At 40.9% G+C, this 17,701-nt stretch overlaps 1 protein-coding gene across 1 annotated transcript in view; it reads right to left on the bottom strand.

Annotated features, from left to right (window-relative positions):
* Positions 1–17,701, bottom strand: part of LOC139766186 (voltage-dependent T-type calcium channel subunit alpha-1G-like) — a 1,124,919-nt gene that overhangs the window by 268,642 nt on the left and 838,576 nt on the right. Inside the window, exon 25 of the mRNA XM_071694457.1 lies at positions 8,068–8,219. Coding sequence (XP_071550558.1) covers positions 8,068–8,219 — 152 coding nt within the window. The remainder of the gene's footprint in view (positions 1–8,067; positions 8,220–17,701) is intronic.

Raw genomic sequence — 17,701 nt, 5'->3', positions numbered from 1 at the left:
GGAGTAAAGTCAGGGGTTAGTGAGAGGACAAGAGCAAGGGAAGGAGTAGCAGTACTCCTGAAACAGGAGTTGTGGGAGTATGTGATAGAATGTAAGAAAGTAAATTCTCGATTAATATGGGTAAAACTGAAAGTTGATGGAGAGAGATGGGTGATTACTGGTGCATATGCACCTGGGCATGAGAAGAAAGATCATGAAAGGCAAGTGTTTTGGGAGCATCTGAATGAGTGTGTTAGTGGTTTTGATGCACAAGACTGGGTTATAGTAATGGGTGATTTGAATGCAAAGGTGAGTAATGTAGCAGTTGAGGGAATAATTGGTATACATGGGGTGTTCAGTGTTGTAAAAGGAAATGGTGAAGAGCTTGTAGATTTATGTGCTGAAAAAGGACTGGTGATTGGGAATACCTGGTTTAAAAAGCGAGATATACATAAGTATACATATATAAGTAGGAGAGATGGCCAGAGAGCGTTATTGGATTACGTTTTAATTGACAGGCGTGCGAAAGAGAGACTTTAGGATGTTAATGCAGTGAGAGGTGCAACTGGAGGGATGTCTGATCATTATCTTGTGGAGGCTAAGGTGAAGATTTGTATGGGTTTTCAGAAAAGAAGAGTGAATGATGTGGTGAAGAGGGTGGTGAGGGTAAGTGAGCTTGGGAAGGACACTTGTGTGAGGAAGCACCAGGGGAGACTGAGTACAGAATGGAAAAAGGTGAGAACAATGGAAGTAAGGGGAGTGGGGGAGGAATGGGATGTATTTAGGGAATCAGTGATGGATTGCGCAAAAGATGCTTGTGGCATGAGAAGCGTGGGAGGTGGGTTGATTAGAAAGGGTAGTGAGTGGTGGGATGAAGAAGTAAGATTATTAGTGAAAGAGAAGGGAGAGGCTTTTCGACGATTTTTGCGGGGAAAAAATGCAACTGAGTGGGAGATGTATAAAAGAAAGAGACAGGAGGTCAAGAGAAAGGTGCAAGAGGTAAAAAAGTGGGCAAATTAGAGTTGGGGTGAGAAAGTATCATTAAATTTTAGGGAGAATAAAAAGATGTTCTGGAAGGAGGTAAATAAAGTGCGTAAGACAAGGGAGCAAATGGGAACTTCAGTGAACGGTGCTAATGGGGGAGGTGATAACAAGTAGTGGTGATGTGAGAAGGAGATGGAGTGAGTATTTTGAAGGTTTGTTGAATGTGTTTGATGATAAAGTGGCAGATATAGGGTGTTTTGGTCGAGGTGGTGTGCAAGGTGAGAGGGTTAGGGATAATGATTTGGCAAACAGAGAAGAGGTAGTAAAAGCTTTGCGGAAGATGAAAGCCGGCAAGGCAGCAGGTTTGGATGGTATTGCAGTGGAATCTATTAAAAAAGGGGGTTACTGTATTGTTGACTGGTTGGTAAGGTTATTTAATGTATGTATGACTCATGGTGAGGTGCCTGAGGATTGGCGGAATGCGTGCATAGTGCCATTGTACAAAGGCAAAGGGGATAAGAGTGAGTGCTCAAACTACAGAGGTATAAGTTTGTTGAGTATTCCTGCTAAATTATATAGGAGGGTATTGATTGAGAGGGTGATGGCATGTACAGAGCATCAGATTGGGGAAGAGCAGTGTGGTTTCAGAAGTGGCAGAGGATGTGTGGATCAGGTGTTTGCTTTGAAGAATGTATGTGAGAAATACTTAGAAAAGCAAATGGATTTGTATGTAGCATTTATGGATCTGGAGAAGGCATATGATAGAGTTGATAGAGATGCTCTCTTGAAGGTATTAAGAATATATGGTGTGGGAGGCAAGTTGTTAGAAGCAGTGAAAAGTTTTTATCGAGGATGTAAGGCATGTGTACGTGTAGGAAGAGAGGAAAGTCATTGGTTCTCAGTGAATGTAGGTTTGTGGCAGGGGTGTGTAATGTCTCCATGGTTGTTTAATTTGTTTATGGATGGGGTTGTTAGGGAGGTGAATGCAAGAGTTTTGGAAAGAGGGGCAAGTATGAAGTCTGTTGTGGATGAGAGAGCTTGGGAAGTGAGTCAGTTGTTGTTTGCTGATGATACAGCGCTGGTGGCTGATTCATGTGAGAAACTGCAGAAGCTGGTGATTGAGTTTGGTAAAGTGTGTGAAAGAAGAAAGTTAAGAGTAAATGTGAATAAGAGCAAGGTTATTAGGTACAGTAGAGTTGAGGGACAAGTCAATTGGGAGGTAAGTTTGAATGGAGAAAATCTGGAGGAAGTGAAGTGTTTTGGATATCTGGGAGTGAATTTGGCAGCGAATGGAACCATGGAAGCAGAAGTGAATCATATGGTGGGGGAGAGGGCGAAAGTTCTGGGAGCGCTGAAGAATGTGTGGAAGTCGAGAACATTATCTCGGAAAGCAAAAATGGGTATGTTTGAAGGAATAGTGGATCCAACAGTGTTATATGGTTACGAGGCATGGGCTATGGATAGAGTTGTGCGGAGGAGGGTGGATGTGCTGTAAATAAGATGTTTGAGGATAATATGTGTTGTGAGGTGGTTTGATCGAGTAAGTAATAATAGGGTACGAGAGATGTGTGGTAATAAAAAGAGAGTGGTTGAGGGAGCAGAAGAGGATGTTTTGAAATGGTTTGGTCACATGGAGAGAATGAGTGAGGAAAGGTTGACCAAGAAAATATATGTGTCAGAGATGGAGGGAACGTGGCGAAGTGGGAGACCAAATTGGAGGTGGAAAGATGGAGTGAAAAAGATTTTGAGTGATTGGGGCCTGAACATGCAGGAGGGTGAAAGACATGCAAGGAACAGAGTGAATTGGAACAATGTGGTATACCGTGGTTGACGTGCTATCAATGGATTGCACCAGGGCATGTGAAGCATCTGGGTAAACCATGGAAAGTTCTGTGGGGAGTGGATGTACAAAGGGAGCTGTGGTTTCCGTGCATTATTACATGAGAGTGAGCGAGAGAGTGAGTGTGAACGAATGTGGCATTTGCTGTCTTTTCCTAGGGCTACCTCACGCACATGAGGGGGGAGGGTGTTGTTATTTCATATGTGGTGGGGTGGCGATGGGAATGAATAAAGGTAGACAGTATGAATTATGTACATGTGTATATATGTATATGTCTGAGTGTGTATATATATGTATACGTTGAGATGTATAGGTATGTATATTTGCGTGTGTGGACATGTATGTATATACATGTGTATGTAGGTTGGTTGGGCCATTCTTTTGTCTGTTTCCTTGCACTACCTCACTAACGCGGGAGTCAGCGACAAAGCAAAATAAATAAATGATAAACATATATATATATATATATATATATATATATATATATATATATATATATATATATATTTTTTTTGCTTTGTCGCTGTCTCCCGCATTTGCGAGGTAGCGCAAGGAAACAGACGAATGAAATGGCCCAACCCACCCCCATACACATGTATATACATACGTCCACACACGCAAATATACATACCTACACAGCTTTCCATGGTTTACCCCAGACGCTTCACATGCCCTGATTCAATCCACTGACAGCACGTCAACCCCGGTATACCACATCGCTCCAATTCACTCTATTCCTTGCCCTCCTTTCACCCTCCTGCATATTCAGGCCCCGATCACACAAAATCTTTTTCACTCCATCTTTCCACCTCCAATTTGGTCTCCCTCTTCTCCTCGTTCCCTCCACCTCCGACACATATATCCTCTTGGTCAATCTTTCCTCACTCATTCTCTCCATGTGCCCAAACCATTTCAAAACACCCTCTTCTGCTCTCTCAACCACGCTCTTTTTATTTCCACACATCTCTCTTACCCTTACGTTACTTACTCGATCAAACCACCTCACACCACACATTGTCCTCAAACATCTCATTTCCAGCACATCCATCCTCCTGCGGACCACTCTATCCATAGCCCACGCCTCGCAACCATACAACATTGTTGGAACCACTATTCCTTCAAACATACCCATTTTTGCTTTCCGAGATAATGTTCTCGACTTCCACACATTCTTCAAGGCTACCAGAATTTTCACCCCCTCCCCCACCCTATGATCCACTTCCGCTTCCATGGTTCCATCCGCTGCCAGATCCACTCCCAGGGGTGTGTGATGTCTCCATGGTTGTTTAATTTGTTTATGGATGGGGTTGTTAGGGAGGTGAATGCAAGACTTTTGGAAAGAGGGGCAAGTATGAAGTCTGTTGGGGATGAGAGAGCTTGGGAAGTGAGTCAGTTGTTGTTCGCTGATGATACAGTGCTGGTGGCTTATTCATGTGAGAAACTGCAGAAGCTGGTGACTGAGTTTGGTAAAGTGTGTGAAAGAAGAAAGTTAAGAGTAAATGTGAATAAGAGCAAGGTTATTAGGTACAGTAGGGTTGAGGGTCAAGTCAATTGGGAGGTGAGTTTGAATGGAGAAAAACTGGAGGAAGTGAAGTGTTTTAGATATATATATATATATATATATATATATATATATATATATATATATATATATATATATATATATATATATATATATATTTTTTTTTTTTTTTATACTTTGTCGCTGTCTCCCGCGTTTGCGAGGTAGCGCAAGGAAACAGACGAAAGAAATGGCCCAACCCCCCCCCCCATACACATGTATATACATACGTCCACACACGCAAATATTCATACCTACACAGCTTTCCATGGTTTTCCCCAGACGCTTCACATGCCTTGATTCAATCCACTGACAGCACGTCAACCCCGGTATACCACATCGCTCCAATTCACTCTATTCCTTGCCCTCCTTTCACCCTCCTGCATGTTCAGGCCCCGATCACACAAAATCTTTTTCACTCCATCTTTCCACCTCCAATTTGGTCTCCCTCTTCTCCTCGTTCCCTCCACCTCCGACACATATATCCTCTTGGTCAATCTTTCCTCACTCATTCTCTCCATGTGCCCAAACCACTTCAAAACACCCTCCTCTGCTCTCTCAACCACGCTCTTTTTATTTCCACACATCTCTCTTACCCTTATGTTACTCACTCGATCAAACCACCTCACACCACACATTGTCCTCAAACATCTCATTTCCAGCACATCCATCCTCCTGCGCACAACTCTATCCATAGCCCACGCCTCGCAACCATACAACATTGTTGGAACCACTATTCCTTCAAACATACCCATTTTTGCTTTCCGAGATAATGTTCTCGACTTCCACACATTCTTCAAGGCCCCCAGAATTTTCGCCCCCTCCCCCACCCTATGATCCACTTCCGCTTCCATGGTTCCATCCGCTGCCAGATCCACTGTGGAAGGTATTAAGAATATATGGTGTGGGAGGAAAGTTGTTAGAAGCAGTGAAAAGTTTTTATCGAGGATGTAAGGCATGTGTACGTGTAGGAAGAGAGGAAAGTGATTGGTTCTCAGTGAATGTAGGTTTGTGGCAGGGGTGTGTGATGTCTCCATGGTTGTTTAATTTGTTTATGGATGGGGTTGTTAGGGAGGTAAATGCAAGAGTTTTGGAAAGAGGGGCAAGTATGAAGTTTGTTGGGGATGAGAGAGCTTGGGAAGTGAGTCAGTTGTTGTTCGCTGATGATACAGCGCTGGTGGCTGATTCATGTGAGAAACTGCAGAAACTGGTGACTGAGATTGGTAAAGTGTGTGGAAGAAGAAAGTTAAGAGTAAATGTGAATAAGAGCAAGGTTATTAGGTACAGTAGGGTTGAGGGTCAAGTCAATTGGGAGGTGAGTTTGAATGGAGAAAAACTGGAGGAAGTGAAGTGTTTTAGATATCTGGGAGTGGATCTGGCGGCGGATGGAACCATGGAAGCGGAAGTGGATCATAGGGTGGGGGAGGGGGCGAAAATTCTGGGGGCCTTGAAGAATGTGTGGAAGTCGAGAACATTATCTCGGAAAGCAAAAATGGGTATGTTTGAAGGAATAGTGGTTCCAACAATGTTGTATGGTTGCGAGGCGTGGGCTATGGATAGAGTTGTGCACAGGAGGATGGATGTGCTGGAAATGAGATGTTTGAGGACAATGTGTGGTGTGAGGTGGTTTGATCGAGTGAGTAACGTAAGGGTAAGAGAGATGTGTGGAAATAAAAAGAGCGTGGTTGAGAGAGCAGAAGAGGGTGTTTTGAAGTGGTTTGGGCACATGGAGAGAATGAGTGAGGAAAGATTGACCAAGAGGATATATGTGTCGGAGGTGGAGGGAACGAGGAGAAGAGGGAGACCAAATTGGAGGTGGAAAGATGGAGTGAAAAAGATTTTGTGTGATCGGGGCCTGAATATGCAGGAGGGTGAAAGGAGGGCAAGGAATAGAGTGAATTGGAGCGATGTGGTATACAGGGGTTGACGTGCTGTCAGTGGATTGAATCAAGGCATGTGAAGCGTCTGGGGTAAACCATGGAAAGCTGTGTAGGTATGTATATTTGCGTGTGTGGACGTATGTATATACATGTGTATGGGGGGGGTGTTGGGCCATTTCTTTCGTCTGTTTCCTTGCGCTACCTCGCAAATGCGGGAGACAGCGACAAAGTATAAAAAAAAAAAAAATATATATATATATATATATATATATATATATATATATATATATATATATATATATATATATTTTTTTTTTTATACTTTGTCGCTGTCTCCCGCGTTTGCGAGGTAGCGCAAGGAAACAGACGAAAGAAATGGCCCAACACCCCCCCCATACACATGTATATACATACGTCCACACACGCAAATATACATACCTACACAGCTTTCCATGGTTTACCCCAGACGCTTCATATGCCTTGATTCAATCCACTGAATCAAGGCATACCCATACACACACATATACATCCAAATATATATACATAACAACATAGATACATATACATACACATACACAGACATATACATATATACACATGTACATATTCATACTTTCTTGCCTTCATCCATTCCTGGAGCTACCTTGCTCTCAGGAAATTGCAGAAGGTTGTATGTGTGATTTATGATGTGTGTGTAAGTGTAACCACCTGAAGTTAAAAGTAAGAAAAAGTAAAGTAACGGTGTCTGAAAGTGTACTAAACTGTGTTTCAAAGATGGGTGGAGAAATACTGGAAGATGAGGGAATTTAAGTATTTTGGAGCTGTCTGAGGTAAGTTTGGTGATATAGGAGAAGAGAGAAGGGAGAAAGCAATACAGGAAGATGAATCATTGGGTCCCTTAATAGAAAAATGAAGGTTAGAGGTTAGAGCTAAAACATTGACATGGAATTGGTCAAAGATTTCAAGAATCCAGGCTGTGGAAATGGGCTATTTAAGATAAGCATGTGATATGACTAAATGGTATGAAGGAAGAAACGAAGAGGTGTATGAGAGATGTGGTATGGCAGGGAATGGAAAGGGTATGAATTGTGGTTTGGGCATGTGGAAAGAATGCAAGACAGGGAGTTTACAAGGAGAGTGTATGATAGTACAATTAAAGGGGTTGATGTGAGTGGACGACCACTTGTGACATGGAGAACAGACTGGAAGAATAATGGAAGGAGAGAAATGGTGGAAGAACGCATGGAATAGTGTATGTGAGGGTGGTATGTAAGAACAGGGATAAGTGGAGATTCTTTAGCAATGGCCATCCCCTTGATGGGAGTTCTGGATGGAACAAGCATCAGAGATATAGATATAAGGAAAGATAAACAGAAAGACAGTAAAATACTATCATTTGTAGTATTCCAAGTCCCACAGTGTATGATTAAAGATACATCATTTTTTTCCAAATATGCGACAAGAGCTATCATAATTTTGTAATTCAATGCTGGAAAAGTCAGACAATCTATCTTTCTACATCTTTGATGCCCATTCCCTATGGAAACTTCCTTAAGGTGATGGCAAAGGCAAAAGAGTCTCCATAATTGGTGAACTATACTCTTGTTAGCCTTTAGTGCCTCATCCTCAACATGCCTATCTAGGGCAGTGTTTCCAGACATGACACATTATATGTCATGATTACTTAGAAAATAGAATATATTGTGCTAGGACATGCAAAACGTATATATTTTTTTTAGTAACACAAATAGCATATCTAATATGAACCTCCACAAAAATTCATATGATTAAGAATGAGGTGGCGTTTTTTAAAGCAGACATACCTTTGGCATTTTGTAAAATTCCATGGCCATTGTCACAACATTGAGGCCTATGACTGCTGCAATTGCAAGGTCAAAATATTTGCTGGTGACAATATTGTGGATGAACAGTCGGGCCCTAGAGTAGTGACTGTAGTATGGTGGTTCACGCATCTCTGCCGAGAGGGAGGCAAAGTTAATCATAATCAAAGAAGGCTGAACAAAATGGATCCCAAGTCAGAATAGGTTAATCACAGAAGACTGAGGGGAAGAGCTTTTAACCAGAATCTGTTAATCAAGAGACATTACTCAAAGAAGAGTAATTAATCAGGAAAAAAGTTTATGTGTAAATTAAATAATTTAAAAGTGACAATTGCATACATCAACTACTTTACTGTACGTAAATAATTAATCTAAACAAATAATCTGAAAAAATATTAGTGCCAAACAACAGGCAGTTCAGCTGTAAAATTATAACTGTGCTGTGGAGAGTGGAAGGTATTGTGGTATGGAATGAATGTCCTATAGTACTAAATACCATCAAATGTGCCCATGAATTTAGAGGGTTTTTCACACACAAAAAAAATATTATTCTGAGGAACATCTTTTCTGCATGCTATTAGTAAATAAAATGCGATACTCTGTACTTGTATATGTTTGGGCCTGCTGGGTCATGATGTTACAATAATCAGTCTACTTGTGATACAGAAATGTTCACCCTTTTTACTTCCATGGATTGATTTTCCACATCCCTAAAATCACAAACACAAGATTGTATTAGATGAAGACCATACTGAATTAAGAAGAAAAATAATGAAGGAAGAATATAGGACAGAAATTCAAAAGGCAAGAGAAATGGAAGATTCAGTCTCAGAGATATATCATTCAACAAACCTGGAAAGTATTGACATGAAAGATAAAACCATAAAGATCACTTTAGGATAAAAGATAGAAGCAAGGCAGTACTGTTGCAAGCAAAATTCTGAACTTGCTGTTGGGTAAGGAGGTGGAAGGTTGTGGAGAGCACTTACCCACAACTGCACTGATCTTAGAGTGTTCAAATGGTATCCAGAACCATCTTACAACATCCATGTCAGGACTGCTGATCCCACTTTGTTTGAATAATTCTAACCAATAAAAGGCAGTTGACCTCATATGAGACATGATTCAAGAGGTATTCAACCTCACATAAGAACTAATTCCTGAACTGACCATCTGTGCCTTAGGTGAATATACGGCAATTAATATCTGCAGTGGCATCCCATGTATTATCAAACAATATAGACCTAAACCTTTTCCTTATACCAGTATTGGTTAGTGAATATGGAAATGTCAAGGATGCCTGTTTGAGATCTACACCCCTTTTTACCTATCATTTTGGTTGCTGTGTCACTCTTACAAGATAACAGATATTACTTATATGAAATTGTTACAATCATCTTTGTGACAAAAACACTTACAAAAATAACACATAACTCACTGTGGTATGTCTGAAAAAATAAATACCACATAACTCACTGTGGCATGCCTGATAAATTACACATGGAATACCTCACATGCATGACAGTGGTGAAATATGCATACGTTAAAGAGCATGCAGCACTCATAAAACAACTGCTTAAAGTGCTATGAGAGAGTGGGCTTGCTCCTGGGCAAAAGAGAAAGCAGGATGGTTTGTCTGTGCCTGGACTGCCAGAAGGCATTTGACACTTTTCTATATTGTCACCAAGCAGGAATAAGGGGGAAACTACAATGGATAGTAGATTATCTTAGTGGGAGGGAACAAAGGATGTATATTAGAGGAGCCTTTTCTAAATGTCAACGTTGAGATGAACAGTGGAGTGCCACAAGGTTTGGTTCTGAGACCACTAGCCCTCTTGATCTATACTGATGATTTGCTTGACAGTATGGAGTCCTACCTAAATGTGTTTGCAGATGATGCAAAGATCAAGAAGGAAGTGAAAAGGAGGATTGCATCAGGTTACAAGGGAACCTGAAGTTGGTCTGAAATGTGGTTGATGAATTTCAACCCAAGCAAATGTAAAGTAATAAGGATGGGGCAATGTGAAAGAACAACCTAGCAGGATATAAGCTTAAAGATTCTATGTCAACAAAGTCTCATATTATGAGAGCAATTAAGGAAACAAGCTGTTTGCATGCATCAGAATAACTTTCAATTATATGTTTACGAAAATATCTAACAAGCTTTCCATATCCAACATAAGACCAAAACTACAATATGCTTCTCAAATTCTGTCAACACACCTAAAGAGGAACAAAGATTCATTGAGAATGTCCAGGGGAGGGCAACAAAGATGGTGCCAGATGTGAGACAGCTAAGCTACAGGGAAAGGCTGAAGGATTTACATTTACCCACCTTGGAGGAGAGAAGACGACCTGATCATCAAGTTTTTTAAGAGATAAAGTGGACAGTGGACAGTTCTTTGAGAAATGTAAGGATAAAGCAACTAAAGGACATGACATGAAATTAGGTAAGAAAGTCATATATAAAGATGTAAAGAAATACTTTTACAGTACAAGAGTAAAGGATGAAAGGAATAGAGTGCCTGAGCACATGGTTAATGCACACAGCATGAAGAAATTCAAAAAGTTGCATGATAGTAGATAGTGTTCAAGAGAAGGGGACCCATGTGTGTAAAACTTCCTCCTCATACAGTACAAATAGGTAATTACAACTAGGTAATTACACATAAGATGTGGTCACTGTTTCCTTCATATCAGTAATTTACATATGTATATCATCTGGGTATTGGGAGGGTTAGCGATGCCTGTGTAATGAGCCAGCACTTCAGTCATTGTCAAGGTGAATTGTAAACTGTCTTTTCTTTCTGCATCATCCCAAACATGGACTACTGGCATTCAATCCACAAACATACAATCTCTCCTTGTCATACATAACACTTGACAACACTTAACCCACACACCTCATTCTTCATAACTAGGTTTCCTACAGTGAGCACATTGCGCTTGACCTGCCTTGTGGCAAAATGGTAGCAGCCATGGATAGTAATAGTAGGTAAGAACATTAGGGAAAGCTTTTGGTAGTAGTAAGTAGGAACATTAGGCAGGAGCATTAGGTAACAGTAATCGGTAACAATAGTAGGCTGGAGCCTCTGCAAACACGTGCTGGAGTTGCCCTCAACCAGTAGCCTGTTAAAGGTGAGAAAGTAAAGGCTACGAAGCAGCAATGGAGTTAACTAGTTATGGAGATTCTACTGCCATGGCCACCCTCTTTAGGGAGTTTTTAGGGAGTTCCAATTGAAACATGTGTCAGAGATACAGATAGATAGATAGATAAATAGATTTCATCTATGACTGCATCAAGCAATGAGTACTGCTAAATGACACTTCCCACCCCACCATTATGAGTACTGCTGAATGGCACTTGCCACCCCACAATTATAAGTCCTGGATATAGGGCCATAACATGGTATATAATCGTTTTAACTGATATCATTTACAATTGCTAACAGTTTATTTTTGTTGTGTTTATATGTTATTTTCTAATTAGTAAGCATCTCTCTCTCACTCACCTTAGCATTCTTGGTCCTCTAAAAAACAGAGGTTGACAGTTATGTGAAACATGATAAATTAATGGTTTCTAAGCTAATAATCTTAAGGCAATGGTTACTTGAGATCACCGGTCACTCAATTATATGTGATACTACTTGCATTTGACCTTGATGCCATCTCTGCAGACATCTTGCAGAGAAATACAATGCAGTGCAGAAAAATCTTAGAAGAATACATGCAGAGGCAGACTGTAACAGAAGTGCTAAGTGATTCAAACTCAAGTCAGCCACCTGTCATTGACACACAACCATGAACCAGCAGATACAATAGAAATCGAAAAATGAAATTATGTGAAAATATGTTAGCAAAATTGTTTTTCACATTTTGAAAAATTTCATATTCTACATAAATTTCCATATAGCAAACTTACTGGTAGCAATTCAGATTTTCTACGTGGGCAAATTTCCATAACCTTAACATCCAATATACAGGAGCACACATGAAATATACTCCTCAGAGTGGAGAATCATGCAAAATAGGAATATCATTCACAAAAATTTCTTGTTTCTCTGTACATCTATGGTATATGTTTGCTTGTAGAGGAAACTAAACATGTTTTTGTAGTATAATAGTAATAAAGCATGTCTCTTGAAGGAATGGTGTCATCAAAAAATGTAGCATCTGTAAAATCCCAATGAAACAAGCTTTTGGCATTACTTTGGAAAAAAGAGCAACACAATTGATGGATCTACAGCCCAATATTTACTCATTTACATGTGGCACCAAAATAATATCTTATATATAATGGAATGTATTTAGGGAAGCAGTAAAAAGATGCTTGTGGCATGAGAAGCGTGGGAGGTGGGTAGATTAGAAAGGGTAGTGAGTGGTGAGATGAAGAAGTAAGATTTTTAGTGAAAGAGAAGAGAGAGGCATTTGGACAATTTTTGCAAGGAAATAATGCAAATGACTGGGAGATGTATAAAAGAAAGAGGCAGGAGGTCAAGAGAAAGGTACAAGAGGCAAAAAAGAGGGCAAATGAGAATTGGGGTGAGAGAGTATCATTAAATCTTCGGGAGAATAAAAAGATCCCTATCCTTGGGAATAGGGGAGAAAGAATACTTCCCACGCATTCCTCACATGTCGTAGAAGGGGACTAAAGGGGACGGGAGCGGGGGGGTTGGAAACCCTCTCCTCCCTGTATTCTAACCTTCTAAAAGGGGAAACAGAAGAAGGAGTCACGCTGGGAGTGCTCATCCTCCTCGAAGGCTCAGATTGGGGTGTCTAAATGTGTGTGGATGAGAAAAGATGAGAAATAAGGAGAGATAGTTAGTATGTTTGAGGAAACGATCCTGGATGTTTTGGCTCTGAGTGAAATGAAGCTCAAGGGTAAATGGGAAGAGTGGTTTGGGAATGTCTTGGGAGTAAAGTCAGGGGTTAGTGAGAGGACAAGAGCAAGGGAAGGAGTAGCACTACTCCTGAAACAGGAGTGGTGGGAGTATGTGATAGAGAGTAAGAAAGTAAACTCTAGATTGATATGGATAAAACTGAAAGTGGATGGAGAGAGATGGGTGATTATTGGTGCATATGCACCTGGGCATGAGAAGAAAGATCATGAGAGGCAAGTGTTTTGGGAGCAGATGAGTGAGTGTGTTAGTAGTTTTGATGCACAAGACCAGGTTATAGTGATGAGTGATTTGAATGCAAAGGTGAGTAATGTAGCAGTTGAGGGAATAATTGGTGTACATGGGGTGTTCAGTGTTGTAAATGGAAATGGTGAAGATCTTGTAGATTTATGTGCTGAAAAAGGACTGGTGATTGGGAATACCTGGTTTAAAAAGAGATATACATAAGTATACGTATGTAAGTAGGAGAGATGGCCAGAGAGCATTATTGGATTACATGTTAATTGACAGGCGCGTGAAAGAGAGACTTTTGGATGTTAATGTGCTGAGAGGTGCAATTGGAGGGATGTCCGATCATTATCTTGTGGAGGTGAAGGTGAACATTTGTAGAGGTTTTCAGAAGAGAAGAGAGAATGTTGGGGTGAAGAGAATGGTGAGAGTAAGTGAGCTTGAGAAGGAGACGTGTGAAGAAGTACCAGGAGAGATTGAGTACAGAATGGAAAAAGGTGAGAACTAAGGACGTAAGGGGAGTGGGGGAGGAATAGGATGTATTTAGGGAAGTAGTGATGGCTTGTGCAAAAGATGCTTGTTGCATGAGAAGTGTGGGAGGTGGGCAGATTAGAATGGGTAGTGAGTGGTGAGATGAAGAAGTAAGATTATTAGTGAAAGAGAAAAGAGAGGCATTTGGTCAATTTTTGCAGGGAAATAATGCAGATGACTGGGAGATGTATAAAAGAAAGAGGCAGGAGGTCAAGAGAAAGGTGCAAGAGGTGAAAAAGAGGGCAAATGAGAGTTGAGGTGAGGGAGTATCATTAAATTTTAGGGAGAATAAAAAGATGTTCTGGAAGGAGGTAAATATAGTGCGAAAGACAAGGGAACAAATGGGAACTTCAGTGAAAGGGGCTAATGGGGAGGTGATAACTAGTAGTGGTGACATGTGAAGGAGATGGAGTGAGTATTTTGAGGGTTTGTTGAATGTGTTTGATGATAGAGTGGCAGATATAGGGTGTTTTGGTCGAGGTGGTGTGCAAAGTGAGAAGGTTAGGGAAAATGATTTGGTAAACAGAGAAGAGGTAGTAAAGCTTTGCGGAAGATGAAAGCCGGCAAGGCAGCAGGTTTGGATGGTATTGCAGTGGAATTTATTAAAAAAACGAGGGTGACTGTATTGTTGACTGGTTGGTAAGGTTATTCAACGTATGTATGTTTCATGGTGAGGTGTATGAGGATTGGCGGAATGCTTGCAGAGCGCCATTGTACAAAGGCAAAGGGGATAAAAGTGAGTGCTCAAATTACAGAGGTATAAGCTTGTTGAGTATTCCTGGGAAATTATATGGGAGGGTATGATTGAGAGGGTGAAGGCATGTATAAAGCATCAGATTGGGGAAGAGCAGTGTGGTTTCAGAAGTGGTAGAGGATGTGTGGATCAGGTGTTTGCTTTGAAGAATGTATGTGAGAAATACTTAGAAAAGCAAATGGATTTGTATGTAGCATTTATGGATCTGGAGAAGGCATATGATAGAGTTGATAGAGATGCTCTGTAGGAGGCATCAAGAATATATGGTGTGGGAGGCAAGTTGTTAGAAGCAGTGAAAAGTTTTTATCGAGGATGTGAGGCATGTGTACGTGTAGGAAGAGAGGAAAGTGATTGGTTCTCACTGAATGTTGGTTTGCGGAAGGGGTGTGTGATGTCTCCATGGTTGTTTAATTTGTTTATGGATGGGGTTGTTAGGGAAGTGAATGCAAGAGTTTTGGAAAGAGGGGTAAGTATGCAGTCTGTTGTGGATGAGAGAGCTTGGGAGGTGAGTCAGTTATTGCTCGCTGATGATACAGCGTTGGTGGCTGATTCGGGTGAGAAAGTGCAGAAGCTGGTGACTGAGTTTGATAAAGTGTGTGAAAGAAGAAAGCTGAGAGTAAATGCGAATAAGAGCAAGGTTATTAGATATAGTAGGGTTGAGGGACAAGTCAATTTGTAGGTAAGTTTGAATGGAGAAAACTGGAGGAAGTAAAGTGTTTTAGATATCTGGGAGTGGATTTGGCAGCGGATGGAACCATGGAAGCAGAAGTGAATCATTGGGTGGGGGAGGGGGCGAAAGTTCTGGGAGCGTTGAAAAATGTGTGGAAGTCGTGAATGTTATCTTGGAAAGCAAAAATGGGTATGTTTGAAGGAATAGTGGATCCAACAAGGTTATATGGTTGTGAGGCGTGGGCTGTAGATAGAGTTGTGCGGAGGAGAGTGGATGTGCTGGAAATGAGATGTTTGAGGACAATATGTGTTGTGAGGTGGTTTGATCGAGTAAGTAATGAAAGGGTAAGAGAGATGTGTGGTAATAAAAAGAGTGTGGTTGAGAGAGCAGATGGTGTTTTGAAATGGTTTGGTCAAATGGAAAGAATGAGAGAGGAAAGATTGCCAAAGAGGATGAATGTGTCAGTGGTGTAGGGAACAAGGATAAGTGGGAGACCAAATTGGAGGTGGAAAGATGGAGTGAAAAAGATTTTGAGTGATCAGGCCTGAGCATGCAGGAGAGTGAAAGGCGTGCAGGGAATAGAGAGAATTGGAACGATGTGGCATACTGGGGTCGGCGTGCTGTCAATGGATTGAACCAAGGCATGTGAAGCGTCTGGGGTAAACCATGGAAAGTTTTGTGGGGCCTGGATGTGGAAAGGGAGCCGTGTGGTTTCGGTGCATTATACACGACAGCTAGAGACTGAGTGTGAACGAATGTGGTCTTTATTGTCTTTTCCTAGTGCTACCTCGCGCACATGTGGGGGGAGGGGGTTGTCATTTCCTGTGAGGCAGGGTGGTGATGGGAATGAATAAGGGCAGACGGTATGAATTATGTACATGTGTGTATATGTATATGTCTGTGTGTATATATATGTATACGTTGAGATGTATAGGTATGTATATGTGCTGTGTGTGGACATGTATGTATATACATGTGTATGTGGGTGGGTTGGGCCATTCTCTCATCTGTTTCCTTGCACTACCTCGCTAATGCGGGAGACAGCAACAAAGTATAAGAAAAATAAAATGATATAATATAATACTTAATTGCTTTCTTCTGCATTAACGAGGTAGCGCAAGGAAACAGACGAAAGAATGGCACAACCCACCCACATACACATGTATATACATAAACGGCCACACACGCACACATACATACCTATACATTTTAACATATACCTACACATACATACACAGACATATACAGGTACAGAACTGATTTTCCAGCACTCTTGGTTCCAAATCCTTCCTGGATTAACCATTTTGTTGGACCAACCATGGTCACATAATAATAATTCATCAACACACTTCTATCCCACTAACTGCACATCTCCCATGTGTCTAAAGTATTCATCTGCACTATACACCTGCTTAAGACTGAGGTGCTCGTCAGCTACGAGTTTTGCAAATTCGTCCACATACTCAGCAGCTCCTTTGTCGTTTGCAGACTGCTTTTCTCTGCACACTTAATTCATGGAAATTCCATGACACTTCTTGAATCTTTGGAGCCATCCTTTACTATAGTCACACTCATGTTGTAATTTAAGTTCTTTATGGAACAACTTTTTAGCCTGGTCCATTATCATGCTACCTGACAAGTCCACTCATACTCCAACACTGTTGAAACCATTCCATCATCACTCAATCGTGCTCAGTACTCTTACCATCTTTCATAGTTTTCTAATTGTCATTTGCTTCTTGGAATAGCTGTCTGCATAGAATTTCAATATTTTGTCCCTTTGCTTCTTTATATCATAAACAGTTGATGAACCAATACTGTAGATGTCACACAGCTTACACACCCAAACACCAAGGTCCATTTTTTTTCAATAGTTCTACTTTATCTTGAATCGATATGGAATGGTGTTTATGTTTGACACCATGACGAACACTCTCATATGTCTTAGAAGTCATAGCTTGGGTTGAATTTAAACAAAAAAGCTAAGACTCTCAAACAATTGCAGTGTCATCACCAACAAGTGCAGTTAAAGAATGTAAATAAGCGCGCCCTACACACAACACCATCTGTGCCCACCCAGTAAACTAGTCTGGTGGCCATGGTAATTTCAAGTTCCCACATGTAATTTTGTCAGGACTAAAGGAGGTGCTGAGCCATCAGTTGCCTGAAATTTGGTGGCATACCTATACATATATACACATATACATAATTCATACTTGCTGCCTTCATCCATTCCCGTCGCCACTGTGCAACTCATGAAATAGCACCCCCTCCCCCGCGTGCGCACAAGGGAGCCCGAGGAAAAGACAACAAAGGCCACATTCGTTCACACTAAGTCTCTAGATTTCATGTTTTTTTTTTCTTTGTTGCTGTCTCCCGCATTAGCGAGGTAGCACAAGGAAACAGACGAAAGAATGGCCCAACCCACCCACAAATACATGTATATACATACACATCCACACACACAAATATGCATACTTATACATCTCAATGTATACATATATATACAAACACACCCATATACATATATACACA

Source organism: Panulirus ornatus, chromosome 57 (assembly GCF_036320965.1).
Source record: "Panulirus ornatus isolate Po-2019 chromosome 57, ASM3632096v1, whole genome shotgun sequence".
In the NCBI taxonomy this organism is placed as follows: Eukaryota; Metazoa; Arthropoda; class Malacostraca; order Decapoda; family Palinuridae; genus Panulirus; species Panulirus ornatus.
The sequence above is the reverse complement of the archived record's forward strand: the minus strand, read 5'-3'. Positions and strand labels throughout refer to the sequence as shown.